Source organism: Hippocampus zosterae, chromosome 2, assembly GCF_025434085.1.
Source record: "Hippocampus zosterae strain Florida chromosome 2, ASM2543408v3, whole genome shotgun sequence".
NCBI classification, from domain to species: domain Eukaryota; kingdom Metazoa; phylum Chordata; class Actinopteri; order Syngnathiformes; family Syngnathidae; genus Hippocampus; species Hippocampus zosterae.
In genome coordinates this window covers 27,540,538-27,564,048 of record NC_067452.1, presented here as the reverse complement: position 1 = coordinate 27,564,048, position 23,511 = coordinate 27,540,538, and the positions used below count along the sequence as shown (strand labels likewise).

At 41.4% G+C, this 23,511-nt stretch overlaps 2 protein-coding genes across 4 annotated transcripts; one reads left to right on the top strand and one right to left on the bottom strand.

Annotated features, from left to right (window-relative positions):
• The first annotated feature begins 4,345 nt into the window (after positions 1-4,345).
• LOC127596893 (mitochondrial carrier homolog 1-like) lies at positions 4,346-12,670 on the top strand. 3 transcript variants are annotated; one of them, XR_007961587.1, is made up of 13 exons: positions 4,350-4,839; positions 5,551-5,635; positions 6,603-6,709; positions 6,809-6,871; positions 7,836-7,893; positions 8,492-8,543; positions 9,506-9,565; positions 9,654-9,747; positions 10,127-10,174; positions 10,253-10,320; positions 11,399-11,474; positions 11,558-11,679; positions 11,805-12,670. XR_007961587.1 is itself a non-coding variant. In XM_052059867.1 (12 exons), exons 1-12 carry the CDS (start codon positions 4,687-4,689, stop codon positions 11,621-11,623), a joined length of 930 nt encoding a protein of 309 aa, XP_051915827.1. In that variant the 5' UTR covers positions 4,350-4,686; the 3' UTR covers positions 11,624-12,670. The 3 variants fall into 3 exon arrangements, 1 of the variants encoding a protein (XP_051915827.1); XR_007961586.1 differs by lacking the exon at positions 11,805-12,670 and having other exon boundaries at positions 4,346-4,839; positions 10,502-11,474; positions 11,558-11,638; XM_052059867.1 differs by having other exon boundaries at positions 11,558-12,670.
• A 743-nt stretch (positions 12,671-13,413) lies between these two features.
• On the bottom strand, positions 13,414-23,001 carry stk38a (serine/threonine kinase 38a). The gene is made up of 14 exons (XM_052059866.1): positions 22,901-23,001; positions 20,843-20,980; positions 20,667-20,718; positions 20,461-20,583; positions 20,164-20,247; positions 19,957-20,080; positions 19,703-19,857; positions 18,731-18,833; positions 17,461-17,522; positions 16,617-16,734; positions 16,391-16,514; positions 16,113-16,208; positions 15,333-15,427; positions 13,414-15,270 (listed from the first exon to the last, which is right to left on the bottom strand). Exons 2-14 carry the CDS (start codon positions 20,971-20,973, stop codon positions 15,134-15,136), a joined length of 1,404 nt encoding a protein of 467 aa, XP_051915826.1. The 5' UTR covers positions 20,974-20,980; positions 22,901-23,001; the 3' UTR covers positions 13,414-15,133.
• Between the last annotated feature and the right edge of the window lie 510 nt (positions 23,002-23,511).

Genomic DNA, 23,511 nt, shown 5'->3' with positions numbered 1-23,511 from the left:
TTTTTTTGACATCAGTGTCAACATACTTTCCGTGACACACTAATCCATTTCTAATTGAAAATTTCTGTTGACCAATTTCAAACAATGGACCCTTCATATGTGCAGATCAATAAGGCTGAAATGAAAGATAACGATGCCTTCCTCCCTGAATCAACCACATATTAACCTTCATCTCTGAGCAATTGAAACAATATGTTAGATCCACCTGGAGAGATGGTGAGTCCTTTTGATTTAGGACATAGCTAATCTCTGCAGCGCTCAAACGGTTCCCAGTGCAGCCTCTGCATTTCTTTTCGACTGAAGGGATAGATCACACAAACTGAAGTGAACATGTGGCTTTTGAATGGATTAGATCCAAATGGATGTTGTCATCCAGGAATCTCATTTCTGATCCTGCAGACCAAGCAAGTATCATATTTGGACTGGTGGAACAGCACTTAAATCATGGATGCTGAGCCTTTCTTTAGACCCTTCCGAGTACGAAGGAGCAGAGGTGGATGAAGACCGTAAAACCTCACTGGAGTTGTTGGAATTTGAGATCAAGACACAACACCACAAGCGATTGATGACTCCTCTGCATTGCTCATGAAATTGATTATTTGAATGATGCTGCTTAGAACAAACTCTGGCTGGATCGATGCCAAACTGGGTTTGGCGTTGCTATGTGTTGTACCGATGGTTTATACCAGTGGTTGTTAACCTTGTTGGAGGTATCGAACCCAACCAGTTCATATGCACATTCATCGAACCCTTCATTAGTGAAAAACAAAAATCTGATTCAAGAAGTGTTCCTTCAGTTTTGCCGGTGCAAGACGAGAGTTGCTCAACTTGGCATGACAAATCATGCAGATAGGTTGCTGAGTCCCATCACGTTCCATGATGCATGTGAATCCATGTTGTACATATTCGTCCGACCACTTTCATTTTTTTGCTCAACGTAGTTAGCATGGATTAAAATAAATAAATAAACAAATAAATAAATAAAAACAAATAAATACAATCACACGATGGACTAGTCACTGACAGTCACACTTTGACGACTGAGCAAATTAAATTTCCCAGCACCAGTGGTTGGACAAGCAATGTAATGTGATCATCTGCAGTGGGCGTGTCATAACTAATTGGCATATTGAGTCGGGTGTGCCTTAACCTCCAAGGCAGAGGCTCCGTCGAACCCCCGAAAGCGATTCACCAAACCCTTCGGGTTCGATCGAACCCAGGTTGAGAACCAATGGATTATACATTTGTGCCTCCACAAAGACGAGGGCACCTTGACAAACCGACATCCTGCGGCGCGTATGGCACTCTTGATTGCAAACCACCAGAAGCAGAGCCTCATCAGAGGCAGACATAATATGGACATTTGAAAACATCTGATAAGAAGATGTAATTGCAACACAAGCATTGAAAAGATGATTGCAGCTCAGATGATGAAATGAGACATCCAAGCTTATGAGTGAAAGAATTCTGATTACAGAAGCACATTTCAAGATGCTTAATCTATTCTGCGCTTTACAACATGGGATTTGAATAACGAAGTGATCTCAGTAGCACCGGACATTTGGCTGATTGATGGCCTTGATGGAGTCTATGTCCTTGGGATGTACAGAGACTATTTGTGGTGATCGTGATGGACGTCCACATCCATTCCCACGCTGGCACAGGTGGAACATGCAAACTCCACATAGGAAGGCCGGCGCTGGAATCTAACAGGGTTTGCACTGTGAGGTTGACGCACTACCCATTCGACCACCGGGCCACCCTGTGATGAACGTGCGATCCAAAATGACACACGCCATCGAATACCATAAACAAAGTATCAATCACCTTTTAAAGATGACACCTACCTACTTCTTGCCTACTGATTAGTGCAAAGGCTCCGTTTGATACAGACTTCTGAAATTAAAAAAAAACTCAAATTACCGGTACAATTAATCACGTTATTATTGGTTAAAAATAAATAAATAAATGAATGAATGAATGAATAAATAAATACATTGTATAACCTACCTAAAAAGAGCATGACACAAAAATTGGGGCCTCAAAAATGGAGGCCAAGGCCATCTAGCAAGCGGGAGTGATGTCATGCACATGCTTAATGGAGATTTCAATCTTGCTTCTCTGTCATCAACTAAGAGCTTCCCACAACATCTGCAACAAGGGGGAATAAAACTCAGCACATTCTCTCTCCTGGGTGCCAATTTAAAGGGTGCGTGCACATTTTAATTTGAGAATACTTTATTTCATTATTTATGATTGCATTACTAATTATCATCTTATATGTTTTATGTCTGCCTCTTTTTTGCGGCTTCAGTTGTTGTGTACATGCTGCATAAACAAAGTTGAGTTGAGAATGTGAAATGCTTTCATGAAATACTATAAATCTCTCCTTAATTTACATTTTAAAATGGTAACTTATACGACATTCCAATAAAATCACATTGGTCCATCCCCCGGTGTGGTATATTTTATTTGGGAACAGGGCTGTTGTCTACTCATGTGGTCTTTGTTGGTGACCCCTGCCATAAAAGATGTCATGCATGTAAGATGAAATATTTCACATTTCTTCAGTGAAGCTATGGCTATTTTCTTGTGTACGCTGGGTGAAGCATTCCTATCTCCTCCATTTTTTTCTTGTCCATTCATGTGAAATAGATATCCTCAACAAAGCAGTCAAAGGCAAACATTTTGTGTAGGACTTTACAGTGGATATAAAAAGTCTGCACACCTCTCTTCAACTGACTGTTTTCGTGATAGAAAAAAATGACACCAAGAATTAAAAAAAAAAAAACTGCAAAACTTTTTCCGTCATAAATATGATCTATAATCTGTACAACTCAAGTGAAAAGGAGGAAGGAGAAGTAAAACTCGACCGTGGCAATAAAATGATTGCCAAAATGAATGCGCACACCCAGCTCGTGCAACTGCGTTCAGAATGAACAAATGATAATTAAACTCACGTAAAATGGGACTCAGCACAGACCCAAATGGACAAATAGGTCAAATGAAAAGCATGACAATGCGAGCAGAATCTGCACAGCCCGCAGACATAAACATGAGCAGTTGCGACGCAAATAACTAGCCAGCAGCCACCTGATTGAAAGCTACTATCGATCGTGTCGTCTTTTGATCACATTTTCAAGTAGCAATGGTGCTAACACTATCGGTAAGATCGTAACTAAAATTATTATGTTTATATTTTAAGCCATGTTTATTATTCCTGACTGGTTCATTTCTTTGTCGTTCACAGTGTTTTTTTTTAATTCTACATTTGTTGTACGACAGAATAACACTATTTGAAATGAATGAAAAAAAATCAATGCGAGTAAAATGCTTATTCAGTCTATAATTATACTTTTTGGCAGTACCAGCGCTGATTATTTTTTTAATGGTTTCTGTGAGCAGCATGTACAGTACTTGTCTCAACCGGTCCGTGACACAAAAAATGTTAAGGACCACTGATTTAAATTTAAAGTACTGTACTCCTGATCAATCCCAAATAAATTTCAGATGTTCTAGTAGGCTTTTGTAAAAGTTAACACCAAACCTTGACACACTTTATTACAATAAAGCTTCTGTCACTGCCCAAATACTTCTGGATGTAACTGGAGTGTTCATCAGTCAAGGGTGTCCTAATCCAAAAGTGAATCCCTTTGATAACTTCTAATCATCTCATTTGCTGCTTCTTCACAAGTGTGAATTCGTGTGCTGGTGCTGATAACTCTTCTCCTTCCAATAGTCACTGTAATTGGACCATGCGCTTTGAATTGGGCTCATCAGTTCCGCATTACACGTGAAGAGAGAGGCAGGAGGGCGACATGGAGGTGAATTTAATCTGCTGTGAATCATTTGCTGATATGCACACAAACAATAACATGATAATCAGTGTTTTGACATTTCCACCGCTTGGTGGATGAATGGTCCAATCCCAGAGTGAATCAGGGTTATTCTTCAAATCAAAATCAGTCAAATGCCCGTCAGATCCATATAGGCATTATCGGTTCTTAAGGCAATTATCTATTGTGCTCGATGAGGCTTTTAATCAGAACAAAGTATAACCTGCATACACATGAACATGTATTCTACTATTCATGTGTTAATAGGATAGGACGTGATAAATAATCTCGTTTGTGTTGAATGAAATGAACAGTTTGAAGTCAAAATGCTTTGAATTGGTCAAGAAAATATGGAAGGGGGGAGTAAATATGTAAAATATTTATATTGGAATTTTAATGTGAAAGACGTGCACATCGCAGAATATGGGAATTATTAGAAAATGAAAAATGCTCTCAAGACGGAATTTTGGAAAACAGTCCTTGAATGTCGTCAGTAAGGGGATTGGGGAAATTGGAATGGTTTGAATAAGGGAGAAAATGTGCAAGGAGTAGAAGGGTGAAAGTTGGCTGAATGTAATATTACTACTACTACTACTAATAATGATAACTTTCTGTGTTCGGTCAACACAATAAATACGGTGGTTTCGGGAGCGCGGAACGGTGTTCGGGGGTACCCCGCCTAGTGACGGAAGACAGCTGGGATGGGCTCCAGCACGCCCGCGATCCTCATAATCTTGGATCACGATGCAAGGATATTGTTCACCGAATTCTTTTTGAACAGTCAAAGCGGAAGTGATTACCAGAACGTATCTACTTCCGTCCACTCCCGTGCCGGGCAAGCGAACTAACGATGCTTCGGCAAGGGAGCATTTCCACGCAGACAAGCGATGTGGAGGAGGACGCCACCCCGACTCGCGTGGATATGGATGCCGCAGTTCTTCTGCTGGGAGCTGGGATGACGGCCGCCACACATCCGCTGCTTTATGTGAAGCTGCTCATACAGGTATCGTTAGCCCAAGGAGCTATGCTAGCGAGGCAGTCACGTGATGAGCTGGACTTCCAGCTGCCGGTTTATTCAAATGGCAACCCATTTTAAATTCCACACAGAATTTGACTTTTCTTTAGTGAACCCGATGGAGGGAAAACGGCTGCCCCCATTCAACTGCAGTGCGAGCTCTAAGTGTTTCATGTGCTTTCAGTATCTTGCAATTGTACTTGAAGGATGCTTTGATTCATTCATATTGTGTGTTTGTGTGCGCGTGTGCGTTTTTTAATGTTATGGTTATGTTTGTGTGGTTGCTGATGATTGAATGTTGTGTTTTTTATGTGGGGTGGCTTGGGGGGGGGGGGCGTGTGGAATTTCATTGTTTTTATGCAATGACAAACGTACCATCCTTGAACCTCTCGTCCATACATCATTACATACATTGTGGATACATTGAGGAGAGGACACTGTGTCGGGATTAACCTGTACTTGCTTCACATTAGCGCTACAACATTTCTAGGTTAAATAACTCGGTTGTGGTTATCTTATTAATATCGCCTTCTGAAATGGTCAGATAACTAATGTTTTACTTGTTTGTTTGATTTGACACTGAAGGACCGAACGGAAATGTGCTACTTGCAAGATTAACATCTACACTGTTTCTGTTATGTACAATGTAATAGCAAACAGCTTTTACTCACACTTATCATCTGTATTGTTTCTTTTCAGGTGGGACACGAACCTCTTCCACCAACTGTAGGCACAACTATGTTTGGAAGGAGAGTTTTATATCTCCCTGGATTCTTCTCCTATGGTGAGTGAATTACCTGTATCCATCAGTATGTACTATACAGTGATGCCAGTAACATTTTAGAAAGTAACACGTTACTCAACAATACCGATTTTTATGTTTTTGTTTACAGTAATGACTAATTTAATGCGTTACTGATCTGACTGCAGTTACTTTGCAAGATCACAATTCAATCATGATAAAGAGACAACTCCCTCTCAACTCTCTCAACTCAAATGTATTTATAGAGCACTTTCAAACAGCCATCACTGTTTTTGATTCAACCTGATTCAAAATGGTGACTCTGCCACCTGAGTGCAGCAGTGAGTGATATTTGAATATGAACCACACATTTTCCAATCAATTTTAACTCATGCAAGCTTGTGGAACAAAACTAACAATTAACAAAGAATAAAATAAAAGAGTAGACCCCAGTCCAAGATGAACTAACACAGCAAACGGTACATTACAGAACACATAAGAAAGGCAAACTATTGTCTTTATATGGGACTTCACAATTTATATTCCCATCTGTGTAAGTGACATAATGCATGTTTATATGTTATGTCAAGTGAAGTCTAAAAATACACATTTTTATACATAAAAAAAATTTAAAAATATAATCAAGTAGCTGTTTATGTTAAGTGAAATCCATATAGACGTTTTTTTTTGTTTTGAGTAAAATACTTTAATTACTTCGATGAAGCGTAAAAATGTCATCTTCATTTTGTTTTTACTTTAAGAAGAAACTATTCTTCGACATCACTGTTAAAATTGTACTTCCAATGAAGTATTGGCAAAATTGGTTGTTGTCGGGTTGTCCTCATCTGTTGAATTTAACTCTTAAAGTAACTTGTAATCAAACTTAGTACTCAGTCACTTCACTAAGTTTCTTTTAACGTCAAGTAATCAGTAAAAGATAACTGTGGCAACACTGGCGCTTTAACTACATTATGGCGTGGCGTGCAATGAATGCGTGATGTGTTTGCAGCACAGCACATTGTTAAGGTTGATGGAAAGAGGGGACTCTTTCGAGGCCTGTCACCTCGTATTGCGTCTGTTGTCATCTCCACTGTAATCAGGACCAAAGCTAAAAAGGTAAAGGAGAACCTAGATCCCCTCTTTTGTCAGTGCAGTCCCTAGAATATGCTCAGTTAAAATGCATGTTGTCTTTTTTTTTTTGTTCTTCTTGAGCAGACGGAGCGTGTATCCAAGAAGGACGACAACAAGCAAACCCCTCTTAGGAAATTAATGAAAGAGGTAAGGTCAGCTTTGGTGTGCTTTGACATCTGCTTTGAGACAATGTGACAATAGGTTTCTAATTACTGAAGCCAATTCAGTACACAAAGTCAATCACTTGTCTCAGTGGATTATTCATTAATTTGATCATTACCATATCTCGGCACTTCATTCTTGTATAAATAAATTGGTTGTCTTGTGACTGACTGTTTACCGTCTATTGTTTCTTTGCTGAGTATTTGTCTGAACGTTTGGTTAACAAGTGCTCTCTTCCTGCTGTTTTTCTGTGATGAATTGGTTCAAATCTTACTTGCCAGAGAGAAACTACTTTTTCTCAATTGGTATTGATAATTCTCAGCAAATGAAGATCAGCTGTGGGGTTCCACACAGTTGCATTCTTTGTCCACTTCTGTTTAATGTGCCGCCCCTTGCTCAGGTTATGGCGCACCATAACATCTCATTATACTTGTGCAGATGACATGCAGCTTTTCATTTTAGTGTCATCGTGTGACTATAATCCCTTGCTTTCCTCGAGCAATAGTATTTATCAAATGATTGGACAGAGCAGAATTTTTCTTCAGATCAATCCAGACAAGATAGAAGGGATTGTTTTTGGCCCTGAGATTGTTTTGGCCCAAATCAGTACTCGAAGCCGCCGTTATAATTCTCCTCACCTGTGGAACAAACTTCCCGAAAAACTGATATCTGTTCAAATTGTCAGTTCATTTGAATAGGGCCCGAAAACATTGCTTACTGCGGCATTCTCATGCATCGGTCCTTTTTTCTCTTAGCTGAATTCATTTGTACGCTATATTTTAGTCTAGAGTGGTGTTTGTTTTTAATCATTTCAATTGAATTATTGCACATGATTTTATGATGATTTTTGCAATATCTGTAATGATTCTAATGTTAAATGTAAAGCACATTTAATAGTATTTTGTCCATGAAGTGTGCTATAAAAATAATCTTGCCTTTTCATGTGTAGACCTCTCACGAGATGTTCATCCAGTGCCTGTCCAGAATAGCCGTGCATCCGTTTCACGGTAAGACAACATGTTGAGTGCTTATGCTATTTCTTAATGCTGAAACAAAGTATTTCAAGGCTCAAAGAGAATGCAAAGTATTCAAGTGACTTGACAGTCAGGTGTGAGTACAGTATTTTCCAAGTCTACTTTTCAAAGCAACCCTATTGGGTCTGTGAGCCGCATTGTGTTTCTGTGACATTATGGCAAAGGTATCTGCCCCCTCACAATGCCTATACTGTGTTTCAACCATTCAAACATGTATAATATTTTTTGGGTAAAAAGTCATATGATTAAAAATTATATACAGTATCTCACAACTGGGTTCACCCCTCACATTTTTATTTCTAATTTTATGATATCTGCTTGGGACAACACTGAAGAAATGACATTTTGCTACAATGTTAAGTGGTCAATGTACAGCTTGTAGAACTCTAATTTTAACTCCCTCAAAAAAAAATAATCAACACACAGCCATTAATGTCTAAACTGCTTGCAACAAAATTGTATACCCCCATAAGTTAAAATATTTCATATTTATGCATGCTCCTCTTAAGTATTGTGAAATGGCGAGCCTTATGTGGATGTGTTGCTTGAAGACTCTCCTTTCCTTTCCCAGTCATGTCAGTGCGTTGTATGGCCCAGTTTGTTGGCAGAGAGGTCAAGTACAGGTAGGCCTTTCTACAGTGTATCCACAAATTATGTGAAACCTTTGGAATTTCAGTTCAACGTGCATGGCGTCTCATATGTCGGTTACAAGCTAAGCTTGAAAGTAAACAAGAAGCTGTAGCATCCATTGACGAAAAAAGACACTTCTCTTGTCCCATGTAAAAATCCGCTTCAATTCCAAGTGCCGACTCTCAGTCCCAAATATGCATCCGCGCTCCTCGTCGACTCTCCTCTCTCCTCGTTCTCAGCTCCAGCAGCCATCCATCCAGCTGCACCAACGCAGACTGTCCAACAGCGTCAACATCTCAGCTGAACAAAACTGGGCACTGAAAAATGCTGCCCATTACTGGCGCAAAAAGCACTTGCGCCCCGGGGCTGTCGAACAACAACTGTCAAATGGTGCAACCCCCCCTACCCCTGACCCTCCCCCTTGCCCCACCCCATCAAAATCAGTGCTGGTACACTGCCGAGAAGGCACACAACCATTAAGTACAGTTTCTTCTCCTTCGATGAATGTCGTGGTCAAAACGCTGAAAACAGTCCACAACAGGTTCACACGAAGGACATCAAATGCCATATAACAAAACAGAAACAACAAAAAAAAGCAGAGCTCTTGCAGAGGGCGGCCAACTTCGGTGTCGTCTTGAAATCATGAGACTTTTTTATTTTTATTTTTTGTAGGGACACTTATTTTCCTTGGACAAGCACGGAACTCTTGTTCCCTCCAGTTATGAAACAGATGGATTTATTGCTTGTTTGTTAAAAACGCACGGGAAGAGGTCTTTGGAAAAAAATAATTGCACAATAACTCGCAATCGCAACGTTGAAGAAAACTAATATCAAAATGTTCAAAATCATTCGGATGCCATTTGGCTGACACATTAGTAGCTAGAGTAAGCTACCAATAGCACTTAAATTCAAAGCCATTTGGCTGATGAGTGTGAATTTTCTGTTGTGTTCACAGTGGAATTCTCAGTAGTATCAGCAGGATCTTTCAAGAAGAAGGAGTCGCCGGATTCTACGTGTAAGACATCCTTTGCAGATTCCCCTGCAAGAATGCTTAGCTAGCGAGCGCCGTGAATTAACCGCTGTACCGATTGTTCTATCTGCAGTGGTTTAATGCCTCACGTGCTGGGCGAGGTCCTCTTCTTGTGGTGTTGCAATCTGCTAGTGCACTTTATTAACACCTACGCTCTCGATGACACGGTAAATTCATCATCCACGAACAGCCGTCCTTCCGGATTGGCTTTCATTTAAATGGAACAATGAATGTCCAAGTGTGTGTATATTGCAGCCCACGCAAGTGATCTTAAAGTGATTCTGGGAGCAAAAGTAAGAAGGCCACATGGGACAGTTTGTTGCTGTTTTATCACAATAAGAGTGGAGGATGGCATGTTTTAGTAGTCTGTGCTGGGTTTTATAGCACCGCTGAACTTGTGAATGTTTCAGTCTCATTTTCTGTCAGAGACACACAACGCATGAAAATATCAAGTTCCTTTTCAATACATTTGACAGTATATTCTATTTTTAAAAGGGTACATATACTACTATTCCCTTGAGTTGTGGTTTTGTTGTCTGTCTGCAGTTAAGCCAGACCACAGCAGTGAGAGGTTACACAAAGTTTGTGTTGGATGTAAGTTCGACATTCCTGCGCAGCACACCAAGTGTTTCCCTTGTGATGCAAAGTCAACAGCTTCTTTCTTTCCTCAAGTTTGCAGTGAGCATCCTAACGTATCCGTTTATGCTGGTGGCTGACGTTATGGCCGTCAACAACTGCGGGTGAGTCACTCAAGTCAGACGTGGTTTTATTGAATTATCCACAAAAACAAATGTGACGTCTATGAAATGAAGGCAGTCTGACTTTTGTTGTTAACGGTGTAATGGTAAAACACTATTGATAACACGGAGACTACACCCGTCCATCTATCCGTCCATTTTCTGATCCGCTTCTCCTCACAAGGGTCACGGAGTGTGCCGGAGCCTATCCCAGCCGTCTTCAAGCAGTAGGTGGGGTACACCCTGAACTGGTTGCCAGACAATCACAGGGCACCAATAGACAAATAACCATCCGCGTTCAGACTCACACCGAGGGACAATTTAGAGCAGGGGTGTCAAACTCATTTTTGTCACAGGCCACAACGTAGTAAGTTTCCCTCGTAGGGCCATTATGACTGTGAAACTGTATCAGTGTTTAATCACCTCCTCGTATTAATACATATAGAGTACACAATAGATAACTGATCAAAATCAAAAGTCAAGGAGACTAGTCTGTTCCACTGTTGTTCAAGTTTCTGTCATGTAAAACAAAAACTTGCCCGCAGTAGCGCAACACGGTGATTTATTGCATACGACAATTTGAAATTTGGTATAGATTTTAGCATGTTAGCTTGTACGTCATGGAAGTTGACCTGGTTGAATTGCTTTCGCGGGCCACATAAAATGATGTGGCGGGCCAGATCGGCTTGCGTTTGACACCAGTGATTTAGTGTTCCATTAAGCTTCCACACGTTTTTCGAATGTGGGAGGAAACCGGAGTACCCGGAGAAACACCACACAGGCACGGGGAGACCAAACTCACACAGGAAGGCCGGAGCCAGGATCGAACCCTGCACCTCTGCACTGTGAGGCCGACGCTCTAATCAGAGACTTCACCCAACCTTCATGTTCTCATCTGTAGCTGACACAAATGCAACACGGCTTGAAAACGCGAACAGCGTCTCTACTTACATGTGACCGGCATCAATGTGTGTGGACACTATGGCGAAATGACGTTGCATCAAGCGGATGTCTGCCAATTGTACGCAGAGCGAAATGAATGAATGAAAGTATGTCATTTTGATGGCCGTTTTGTTGTCAGTTTGACTGCAGGTCTTCCTCCGCACTCGCCCATCTTCACGTCCTGGCTGCACTGCTGGAATTACCTCAGCCGCAGGGTATTCTGTTTTTGTCATCTTGAGGGGATCGATACTGTCCATAGTGAGTCGGTCGCATTTGAAGCCAAGCTCTTTGTCTTCAGGGTCTCTTGTTCAGAGGATCCAGCTACTTCTCTCGCCGCGCGCCCGTCACCTCGATCCACGACTGACGTCATCATCATCGTCATCACCACCACAATGAAGTGGACCGTAGTGATTCTAACTACTCAAGTGACATTCAAAACATTTACTGGTTGTACATCAACAGAATGAGGAAATGTCGCAAAGAATAGAACAGGATGGCACCATTGAATATGCATCGCTGCTTTGTTTTTCCTTTTAAGGAAGGACGGACGAGTGGCTGGCACATGAGCCTTGCAGTTCTGAGCTTGGGAGGTTGAACACGGGTCTTGTGTTTGCATGTAGTCCACGTGCTTGTGTGGGTTTTCTCCAGGTACTCGAGCTTTCTCCCACATTCCCAAAACAGACATGCATTGCATTTCTTTTTTCAGTTTTGTCAGTTTCAACCAGTTTGTTAAGACAAGCATCCAATGAGCCCATCCAATTCCAATTGGATGGAATGCTTAAGGCCACTCCCACCAGTCCTCGGGAAGTAGAAAGCCATCCTAGAACCATTATCCATTTCCATATTTTCTATAAGAACAGGTATGAAATGTGATTTAATTTCGTGACTTTTGTACAAAATGCTTTATGTGGCAAACAATAACGAATACAAAAATATTTGGGAATTGTTTGAGAAGATGGACAATAACCCTTGTTAGCTCAAACCATCAAATTGAGCCTGTTGGACTGCTGTGTATCATCTAAATACACTGATCAACAACAAATTTTAATCGGAGATGGCTTTGTGTGTCCCGAAACGTATTTTCATGCCGATTAAAAACATGTCTTGACTTTCTTTACATCAAGTTTTTGAGATATTTTTGTTTTTGTTTTTAGGTTTGACCCATAGACGCTTGCGCAATGTGGCTTACACCATGCGTTGTAATTGATAGCTATGACCCTGCATTGAAAAAAAATTACCTGTTGCTGAACCTAACCCTTAAATCATAAGTCTTATGAAATATGTATACTGTATTCTTATAATGTTATTGGATTATATTTTTATTTTTGTGTTTTGTCATTACCAAACCTGATTTGCTAGAGAAAATCTAGAAAAGTTCACGTGTATCCGTTTAAAAACCTTCGTAAAAATATGTTGACTACTGTCGTGAAGATTTGAACGGGTTGTGTGAGATTGTTGGTTTTGAATAAAGCCCAGACTTTGTCAGAATGTCGACGTAATTCTGACAGTTGAGTCAGAGATGTAATAAGAGCTCCTTGCCAAAAGTCCAACTTTCTCCTCCACTCATCGACATGTTCTGACAATGAAAATGAAAAATGTTATTTCGCAATCCCCAATTGTGGCTTCTGCTGTGATGCGCTACTGTCACCTGGTGGTGAGTCACCACTGGTGACAGTAACAGGACTGCAGTTGTCCTCAGAACACGCCCTGTCATTTATTACTTCGCAATGTAAATATGAAATGTTTGGATTAAGGTTTCAAATTGGGATTTTAAACTAGGATTAGAACTCGTAGTTTTTCAGAATAGGGTACAGATTTTAAATTGGGGTTTTGAAACTAGGTTTAGGGTTTCAAAGTACGGTGTTAGCCTACAGTGAAACCATAACCGGAGTTTTTCAAAATAGGGTTGTAAAGTTGGGTTTTAACCTCGCTGAGGTTCGGTTAGCGTTTCTCACTACAGCTTCAAACTAGGATTGGGGTTTCAAAGGAGGTTAAACTAGTGTTTGGGTTCAAACTAAGGGTACATTTCAAGTAGGGTTAAGTTCTTAAATTGGGGGGGGGGGGTTGTCTAAATTTCGTTTCATATTCATTGAAATCTGTGTGCCCATTACTCTCAACATTTGAGGAGTGAATGCAGTTACGGAGACAACACAGTCAAGTGCAGAGTAATTCATTGTCACATAGCAAGGAAAATAAAACAGCACCGAGTGGTTTAAATAATTATAATGTACATCCACCTCCCCAATTCCCCTCACTCACACTTCCAGATGACTAGAAAGCAAACACACACACAAGAGCATCATTTGCAGCACACAGATCTTATCACATCAACATGGACTCTATTGCTCTGAAAAGCGAGTAAGCACAATTACTCCAGTAACACATCACTCCCCCCGCCCCCCCCAAAAAAGTACCCTGCCGAAAAGTAAAATGTCCACTGAAAGTTCTTCTAAAATACAATGTGCTCATTGTCTTCTTCATATATTACAGGCGCTAAACGTTGACACAACTAGATGTGGAAGCCAATTCGCTTTCATTAAAAACATTAAATGTCGCACGGATGATGTAATAAGGCAATACGATGATACAGTCAGAAAAGACTTAGCAATGCTAAAAAGTCATACAAGCAAACCGTGGGCTCGGAAGTGTGACAATGTGCTGATGTCATAGGAATCAATGTAGAGGCTTTGGATAGCAGAATTTGCATACGGTGCAACCTGACTTGTGCGTGCATTCATCAAACAATTCTCATCTGCATTGGTAAAATTGATGGCATCGCTTATTTGAAAGACAGAAGGCCGTGTTAAAAACCAAAGAAAACTTGTAGATGTCAATTCAACACCTTTGGGTTTGATTGATTAGTTACAATTCCTTCCATAGTCAATCATTGTAGATTCAAACAATCAGCATTTGGAATTATTGTTGGAAATGAAACCATAAGACTTACATTTGTTTTGGAAGACAGCAGAATGGATATTGTAGACGTTGGAGCTGTTTAGCTCTCTTCATTACAGATCCAAAGTGAACATTATGCGTGTGCCCACGCCCTGGGCGTGAGCATGTTCCAAAATAAAACATAGCGCAGACTCCAGTTTTCAACTAAACATACAAAGGACTCGCGTATGTCAAGAGCAAAGGGGAGTCAGATTGGTTGAGTTTGGACAAGAAACCTTGATGGATGTGCTTCTGTCAACCTTACGGGGAACTTTGAGGAGACTTTTGAATTTGCTTCCATGGGAATGATTTCCATTTCACTAGGATTTTTTTTTTTTTAGGGGGGTGGAGCCCCCTCCCAAAAAGACATCAAATAAGGTGCTATCATGCTGGACTAAGTATGTAGCGTGTTAAATTCCCTCGTCATCATCAAGCAAATCGTATATAAAAATGACTATTTGCAATTATTACGCAGGGACACGAAGAAGAGGTTCTTCATACAGTCTTTGGTTGGACCTCATTCAGCACTCGCACCCAACATATTTGGACAAAATCCCTGAAGAGAGCACTCGACGCCTGTCAAGTGTCTACTAAACGCGTACAAAGCGGTGAGAAACAACAGAGCCTGATGGTTGGAAAGAGGAAGGACGATGCTGGCTTTGAAAGGAGGGAATGTGACGTAGCTGGTGTTGCGGTTCAAAACAAACATTTCACCGTCACATCCACTGGCGGAAAAGTCAAGAGAAGAGAATCTTTGAAAAGCAGGAATGCGGCCCTGGAAGCATCAGATAGAGTCAATACGGAGAGACACGAAGGCAGCGGTTTCCACGGTGCAAAGCGATCGGCGGGAGCCCTTTTCCAAACAAATTGAAGCGTCTCCCGGTCCGGTGGTGCGTGCCGGGACAAGTGTTAGGACAAGGACTTGTTTGCTGAGGCGGCTTCATCTCTTGGTGGACTTCATGTATGATGGGATGGCTCCTCGGGCGGTGAGGCCTTCGAAGCGCTTGTAGGTGTAGTTGATGAACACCCAATCTTTGTTCTTCAGGCCAGCATCCGAGTGGTTGGACACCTGAGTGGCTGTAGGAAGACACACGCTTACATCAAGCCAACACACGGCCAACACATGACTGCAATCATACCTGTTGGTGTGAGGATGTCTGAATCGGGGAATTCGTCAAAGTTTGAGGTGTCGTCGATGCTTTTGATCTCAATGGGGATGGCGGCAGGCCTTTCTCTGCAGAACCAAGCAGATTGTCATGTTCTGTCATTTTGCGTCATCTCAAAACTCCCGGACTGTGTGATGTACAACTACACTGGGTGGATTCAACCCACTACACGAGACTCAAATCACAAGACAGTTGTGTCTTAGCTAGTTCCTGTGTCCATTCATCCATTTTCCGATCCACTTATCCTCACAAGGGTCGCAGGGAGTGCTGGAGCCTATCTCAGCCGTCTTTGGGCAGTAGGCGGGGGACACCCTGAACCGGTTGCCAGCCAATCGCAGGGCACACAGAGACAAACAACTATCCGCGCTCACACTCACACCTAGGGACAATTTAGAGTGTTCAATCAGCCTTGCCACGCATGTTTTTGGAATGTGGGAGGAAACCCACGTAGGCCTGGGGAAAACATGCAAACTCCACACAGGGAGCCCAGAGCCGGGATCGAACCTACGACCTCTGTACTGTGAGGTCGACGCGCTAACCACCGGACCACTGGGCTGACCCTGTGTAGCAGGAAGTTGCTTTCCACCCTGCTCTGTGTCCAAGTCATCATTTGGGGCGCAGTCAGCCACTTTGCTGGCACATTCTCATCTCGACGAAGTTAAAAAAATCACTAACTTGTATCATATGAATGTGTATAAATGACGTGTGAATGCAAGATGCAAATTACTGCTCAAATTTGAAAAGAAGTCACACCTGATATGGTCGTAGTCCACGCCTTCAAAGAACGGATTGGACTTGATTTCCTCCACACCAGCAGCACCGGTTCTGTGCTCCTCTTCGCAGCAGAACCTGTGTGTGTGTGTGTGTGGGGGGGGGGGGGGGGGGGGGGGGGGGGGTTGGAATTTAAAAAAAAAATCACACGCATACAAAAGAGTCAACCCATTATGTGTTCACTGAAGTGGCACCATGACAAAGGCAGAGCGGGTTGACGAAAAGTAAGTGTAGTGAAGATGTGATCCAAGCGGTCCTACCTCAGAATGAGGTCTTTGGCCTTTTCTGAAATAGGCACTTCTGGAGGAAAGGTGAGCGTCTCCCGCCAGTTCATCACTTTCCTGTACGTCTCCTGAGGCGTCTCCGAGCAGAATGGTGGATAACCTGAACACAGCGTAGTCCACACACAGCATGCAGCTTTGTCATCTTATCTGGCCTGGTCTCCAACTTGCCACCTGAATGTCACGTGAGAATGTCAGCACTTACCTATAAGCATCTCATACATGATGACTCCAAGACTCCACCAGTCACAGAGTTTATTGTATCCATTTTGCATAAAAACCTCAGGAGCAATGTAGTCCGGTGTTCCCACAGTGGAGAAGGCCTGAACGACAAGCACTCCGGGTAAGTACAAAATAACGACGGGAGCTGTTGCTCATGTTCTGTCTTCTACAATTAGGTTCCAATGTGGAGGACTAACAATGGAAGATGATGCTGGGTTTTTTTTTTAATCCCAATGACCGCTTTTCTATATGAGTAATACAATAAAGAATCACTTAAATGTCGTTATGATTGAAGGTGGCCAGTACTTGAAGAGTGAAGTTTAATCAGGTTAAGTTGTGACTGCTTCATGCCACAATTTTGCGCTATGGTGCAACTGCATCATATTAATACCTGAAAGCTTGAGAACATTTTCACCTGAAGTAATGGTTAAATTTGCCAGTGGTGCCTTCACAAAAGGTAAGCACATCTTAATCGCATTTTCAGATTCGCATTGGATAGACAGCATACATTTGATTGCTTGGTAAAGTTGTTGGACGTGCAGGGGAGGTCATTGCCAGTACGTCTAAGTGCCACAAAAAAGCTTGGATTGATTTGGGCGCTCCACACACTGGGCCCTTCGACGAGTAAAAGCCAAAACGCACACGCGTTCGCTTGGACAGAACCAGCCCACTGGTCATCATTCCAAAAAAAAATAATAAATAATGAAAATAATACATTTGCAGCCGTTTTGTGCCATTTACATCCAACGTCATTTTGCAGAATGAATGATAAATCAAGGTATTGTGTGTGGCGTGCATGGAGTGAAAATGTGTTTCCATGCTCCTACCAACTGTCTCCTATTTCTCTTCCAGGTCTCTGCTTTTCTCTTGGAGTTCATGTTCTGAAATGCTGTGAAGGGACAATCTGTCAGTTTTGCAATGCTTTCAACAAACCAACCAACCAACAAAGGAAAGAACAGTACACCAAACTTGGGCTGATATGGGTCCCTGACTAATTTGAGTACTTGAATAAAAAGAATACTCGGGGTATACGCACTTCTGTAGGTGTTCACTGTCAGGAAGAAAAAGTCAAGCTAACCGCAGCAAAAATTGTCCACACTATTCATGACAATGACACGCCGCCAACGTGCTAAGAAGGCCAACTTCAAAATAGCAGGAAACTTTACCTGACCATTTAATATATACAGTACGTAATCTATGTACTTCAACAACTTTGGTACACTTTTACTTTGAAGTTGTTCACGGCAATGTGTCGCGTCTAGCAGCTGACTTGACTTGTTTCCTAGTGACGACAACAAAACGTTGCCCTGAAATAATGTTCAATCACTAATTAAGGGCACAAAAAAAATAACCTTAATTACGCTAAGATTTTATTGTACATCGTCTATTGCCAGTGTTTAGCACAAACAGTGCTCAAGTGAATAAACGTTAATGATGCTACATATTTTCATACTGACCCCCTGACGCATTTGCTGTTGCTACTGATCACTTTTTAACAAATCGGACTTACTCAAGTGTGTCGTTTTAGTCAGCGGAATTTTTATAGTTTTTGTGACGTCACTTTGGCTACCAGACCAAAATCTAAGGGAAGAGATTCATCTAAATTCTTACTTAGGAAAATAGTGTGCAGTGTAAAAAGTTGATTGCAGTATCTAAAAATGAAAAACAATTGTCCAGAATGCATTTTTTGGGGTCTTCTGCATCTTTAACCAAGAGCGCGTCCTCTCTCGTTTTTAAAAAATCAGAAATCCCAATTATTCTCCAGAATTTTCAGGACATCCGAATATCTAAAAATTCGATAGTTGCACGCCTATAGCAAACATTTGATAGACTATGTTCATTCAAACCTAGAGTGGAAACGTGTAGTAAAATGTTCATAAACTTCATCAAAACTATGAATTATTTTTTCAATGATTCGGACCTTATGAATAAAAAATGGCCTTACAAAATTGAAGTGTTAAACTTATTGGTTTTGAGAATGGTTTCCAATACCATACACACCATTTCAATCTATTTTGAATAAAACTGTCTTGAACAGCATCAAGAAAACGATGCCACTGATTACGGAAAGGGACAAGATTTCCCAATGTCACTTACTGAGGTCACTGGGCAAGCTGTGATTCAGGTTCTTGTAGAAATCTGTACGATGTGCTCTCTTCAGGCCCGTGCACAGTCCAAAGTCGGACAGCTTTACATGACCCTGGAAAATCAACACAGAGAACATTAATTATTATGACATTAATTTTTAGCCGCTTCCATAGTTCCGACTGCATACTCGCCGACATTCCTTGCTTGCACTAACAACCTGATTGCAAAGACTTTACAAAATCAAGCAATGTTGCCAAGTTAGTCACTATTCAGACCTCTCTCCGTCAACCTTTTTTTAAAGCCACTAGGGAACTTATTCCAGCTAAGAAACTGAAACTTACATAATCATTGCCAATCTAGCAAGAAAGCAGCTCCGTGATAGGCAGTCACGGAATAACGTATGATGAACATTTCCCAAGACACGATAGTCACTTATTTGTTTTAAAAGCAGTGATTTATTGACGTGGTGATTGACCCCAAGATATGTGCTTCCAAGGTGCAAATATTTTGCAGAGGTTACCTTGTCTCACCTATATAGCTCTACAGAGAAAATAATGTGAGGAGGTGCTGCATTAGTCTTCCGACAACAGATACTGTATGAATCGGCTAAACTATGCAATTTATGTTAAATTGATGAACATTTTCAAGTTAAGGACGGTGTTAAAGTACATTTGTTTTGACAAAAGGAATCCCCCCCCCCTTAAAAAGGAAGCATCCCGCCCTTCTTATTTTTGTGAAGTCGAGGCAAGTTGATGCCGGGGCAAATCTTGCTGGTGAAAAAAACATTTCAAAGCTTGTTTGCTATCGTCAGAAATTAAGCAAATCACAGAAGGTGGGAAAATAAAAGAAAATAAGAACTATTATCCAGCCCTAGAGCTCACGTTATGATATCTCACATGGTTGCAATATGTAGCAAAAATCACTATTCTGAATGTGGGTTTAAATGGGCGAATTATAAGCAAAACTGTATCGTAACTTAACCTTGGAATCCAGCAAGAGGTTGTCTGGCTTAATGTCTCTGTGGATGAAGCCCAGCTGGTGGATGGAGTCGATGGCCAGGACAGTCTCTGCGATGTAGAACTGAGTGGCCTCCTCTGTCAGAGTGTCCTTCTTCATCAGCAGGGTCATCATGTCTCCTGAAAGGAAAACATCAACACCACACACGTCCACACTCTTACTTTCTTCCCATCTATTTGTGGTCATTGCTTCAGCGGCATTAGTGGAAACACGCATACCGCCAGGTAGGAACTCCATGATGAGGTAGAGGTTCATCTTATCCTGAAAGCTGTAGAACATCTTGACCACCCACAGGCTGTCTGCTTCCACCAGGATGTCGCGCTCAGCCCGTATGTGACCCACCTAATCATCATCGAACCGACCATTAGACTGACTAACACCAGATTTGGAGCAGCGCTGCCTCACCACCGGCACTGTGGCCTCACCTGTTCTTTCTCCAGCATGTCGGCTTTGCGAAGGATCTTCATGGCGTAGACGTGGCCAGTGTCCTTCTTCTGCACCAGACGCACCTGCAAGAAAGCGAGACAAAACACTGCTGATACAAGCCTGATTAACACTTGAGCTGATTTCGTGTGGCCTCAGTGACTTTGACCGTGACGTGCTTGCACATGTCACTGACAATTTGTTTTCTTTGTCAATGCTTATCCAAATAGAGAAGGCTGAGGACGCATTAGTCACGATGTAGGCATCCAAAATTCAGTACTCATGAATGTTGGTTTTACCTCTCCAAATGCTCCACGGCCAATCACCTTCAAGGAATCAAAATCTTCCAAACCTAGGCGTGTACGCTTCAGACGAAGAAAGTCAGTCTCTTTCCTTGCATGCTCAGTACGCCGACGACTTTTCTGCAGACACAAGATTGTCATTATCAAGAAAAGATGATTCCCCCGGCCCATTACTTCCAAGTCTAACAATTCAAATTACTCACTTCTTCATCAGCCAAGCCTTCTTGATCCATGACCTTTTCCAGTTTCTTCTGCCTGAGCAACAATTTTAACAGTTCATGACAGTTTTTGACCTTAGTCATTTCTCGCGGATAAAATATTTGACACAGAATGCTTAGACCATGCATTACAAAGAGACAGATTAATCTGTTGCTGTTACCTCATCTCTCTCTCCTCGTGCTGGGCAATTAGGTTGCTGTAGAAATTCTCCAGGGTCACCTTGGCCATGGTGACACGTTCCTTGGTGTGGTTACTCATGGAAGAGCATGAGCTTTGGCCCGTCATTGCCATGCTATACCTAAAGCAAGACAAGTGACACACACACAGACAAGGTGAAGGTGATCTGCATCCGGTGTTGTGAACGCCAAAGCCCAAGACTAGTTCAGTTCTAACCGCACTGAGTCTGAGAAAACTCAAGACTATGATATAATGCGCAGTCCAATGCATAAAAAGAGGAAGGAAAGAGTGTGGCATTGTGACAGCTGAGTTATGAAGAAACAAAAGGGAAATGTGCAAGAACAAGGTGGAGTCACTCTGTCTCCATAATTAAAGAACACAAAAACATGTTCATGAAAATGTTTAAAAATATACATATACAGCCTTTAGTTATGTGATCAAAAATGATTCTTATTACTCCTGTTCAATATGGTCTGTTCACAATACATTTTGTGGCGGCTGCAGTGTTTTTGAGCAATCGTATCCATCTACCCATCATTTTCGACACTGCTTATCCCGAGCAGGGTTGCAGGGGTGGGGGCGGGGGGTGTGCTGGAGCCGATCCGACCTGATTTTGGACAGAAGGCGGACTACATCCTGAAGTGGTCACCAATCAGTCACAGGGCACGTAAAGAGATCAACAATGATTCACACAGTCACTGAGTGGCAACCAATCCCACGTGCAAGCCAGGCTAGTGTACCATCAGTGACTTTTGAGTGATTGTCCACATGAGAATTAAACGGCCAGGTATATAGTCAAACAGGCTGCCTCAATAAGATTTTCACAAACGACGGTAGTCATTAACACGTGAGGCGAGATGAAATGCAGATTATTTCCAGTGGAGAGTGCAGTATGTTACGTGACAATAGAATGGTTTACTCTTGCGTGATGGTGTATTACTTCCTTTGTTGAAATAGATAACCTAGACTGTGTGTAAAATAGCTCTCTTCTGTTACTGATTTATGACTGAATCAATTTATATTCTATTCAATGACGCGGGGAGCTAGAGCCTACCCCAGCCCACTTTGGGCAACGGGACAAACAATTATTCACGCCTACGGGCAATTTAAATTATCCAATTAACCTAGCAAGTATGTTTCTTGAATACTACAGGAAATGCCGGGAGCATTAGCTTTTCTGTAACATTGACGGCAGGAAAACAGTAAACAAATGAGTTTAAGATAAAACATAAAAAACAACTGCAAATAGATTTTGACATCGATTTTGTCCTTTTTGAAAATTAGATTAACAAGTCATCTCGCAGTCTGGATACAGTTGGACCACAAGAATAAATCTTTTGACGTCTTAACCGGTTTATGTGAGAAACATTTCAAGTCATTCGAATTTCTAAGTAAAGTAGTACGCATGTAAGCTTCTGTCACGTAAAAATAAAATGCGCGTGGGAGGCATTTGGATAGGGTCACGCATGACTAAAGCAAGACGACCGAAATAAAGAGTACGTCGACACGTAGCGTCTGTAACTTCGAGGCTGTACGTACTGGGAAACAAAACGAGCATGTAAAACGCTCACGGAAACACATTTCAACTTGTAAGCAATCAGATATTTTGATCGAGTCGATGCCCTTGAGGTAACCGTTCCAGAGAGAAATGTTACCTGCTAGCCTTAGCTCTTAGCTTTCAAAGTTCCAGACTGAGTCAACTTTTGAAGAGTAACACACGACGGTCCATAAAATACAGTTCAGACATTTTATATCGTACTTGGTTTTACTTTCCCTTCAGCGACGGAGCATTTACTTTCGGAAAAGTTTCGGAAACACTTCATTTCCATGTTAAGAGGAAAAAAAACACCTTGATGGCAGTTAGTTGGCTAACACTCGTTAGCCACTTATTTGCTAAAGTAGATCCGAGGCGTTTGGCGCACGGAAACACTTAAAACAACTATCTTAATATGTCAGAGGGCAATAGTTTTGACGTATAATCAAAATACGAATGTTTGTCTTTGATCAAAAGTTGAAAGGTCGTTCTTTGAACGTCTATTACCTTTATCGAAGGTGTTGTGGTTGCCGCTTCTTCCTCTACTAAAGAGTCCCCAATGAAACGTCCAGTGTGGAGTCCGTGGGACATCTAGTGGTCAAAACCTGAAAGCGCTGCGCAGCCTTAAAAATACGTAATTTTTTCTCTCAAAACGTCATTTCGTTGCTACAGTATGTTGTCCAATTTGAAATCCGTTCAAACACTCACAGATTCGTCTTTAGGTTTCAAATATAAATGAACTATTATCCCGGTTTCTTATTCTGACCAACATGATAGCAGTAGCTGGTTAGTGACATTGGCAAAATCTTTTCATTTTATGGATTTTTAAGAGATTTTTTTTTTTCAAATCCAATTTGGATGCGTTTTGGGTACATTTGATCAAAACAAAAACTCAACAATCCGCCATTCCATCTTCTATTGAGCCAATTGTTTGACTTAATCACATTATAGTATTTTGTTCTGTTTTTTTTTTTCACTTTAATTGACCTGCTTTTCCATTTTGTGGCCCATTCCAGAATTGGTATTGTATTTCAATTACAAATTAGCTGTTGAGCACTACCTTAAAAATTTTCCCCCTTCTTGTTACTCACTCTTGATGACCAGCGTAGATATCAAAA

Bases quoted from the DNA above. Each gene is read 5' to 3' on its own strand.
- stk38a (XM_052059866.1), bottom strand. From the start codon at position 20,973: ATGGCAATGACGGGCCAAAGCTCATGCTCTTCCATGAGTAACCACACC. The intron at 20,248-20,460 runs GTAAAACCAACA...GCTTTCTTGCAG, and splicing joins GCCGTGGAGCATTTGGAGAG to GTGCGTCTGGTGCAGAAGAA. The intron at 16,735-17,460 runs GTAGGAGCATGG...CTTGTCGTTCAG, and splicing joins AGAGAAATAGGAGACAGTTG to GCCTTCTCCACTGTGGGAAC.
- LOC127596893 (XM_052059867.1), top strand. From the start codon at position 4,687: ATGCTTCGGCAAGGGAGCATTTCCACGCAGACAAGCGATGTGGAGGAG. The intron at 5,636-6,602 runs GTGAGTGAATTA...ATGTGTTTGCAG, and splicing joins CCCTGGATTCTTCTCCTATG to CACAGCACATTGTTAAGGTT. The intron at 9,748-10,126 runs GTAAATTCATCA...GTCTGTCTGCAG, and splicing joins CCTACGCTCTCGATGACACG to TTAAGCCAGACCACAGCAGT.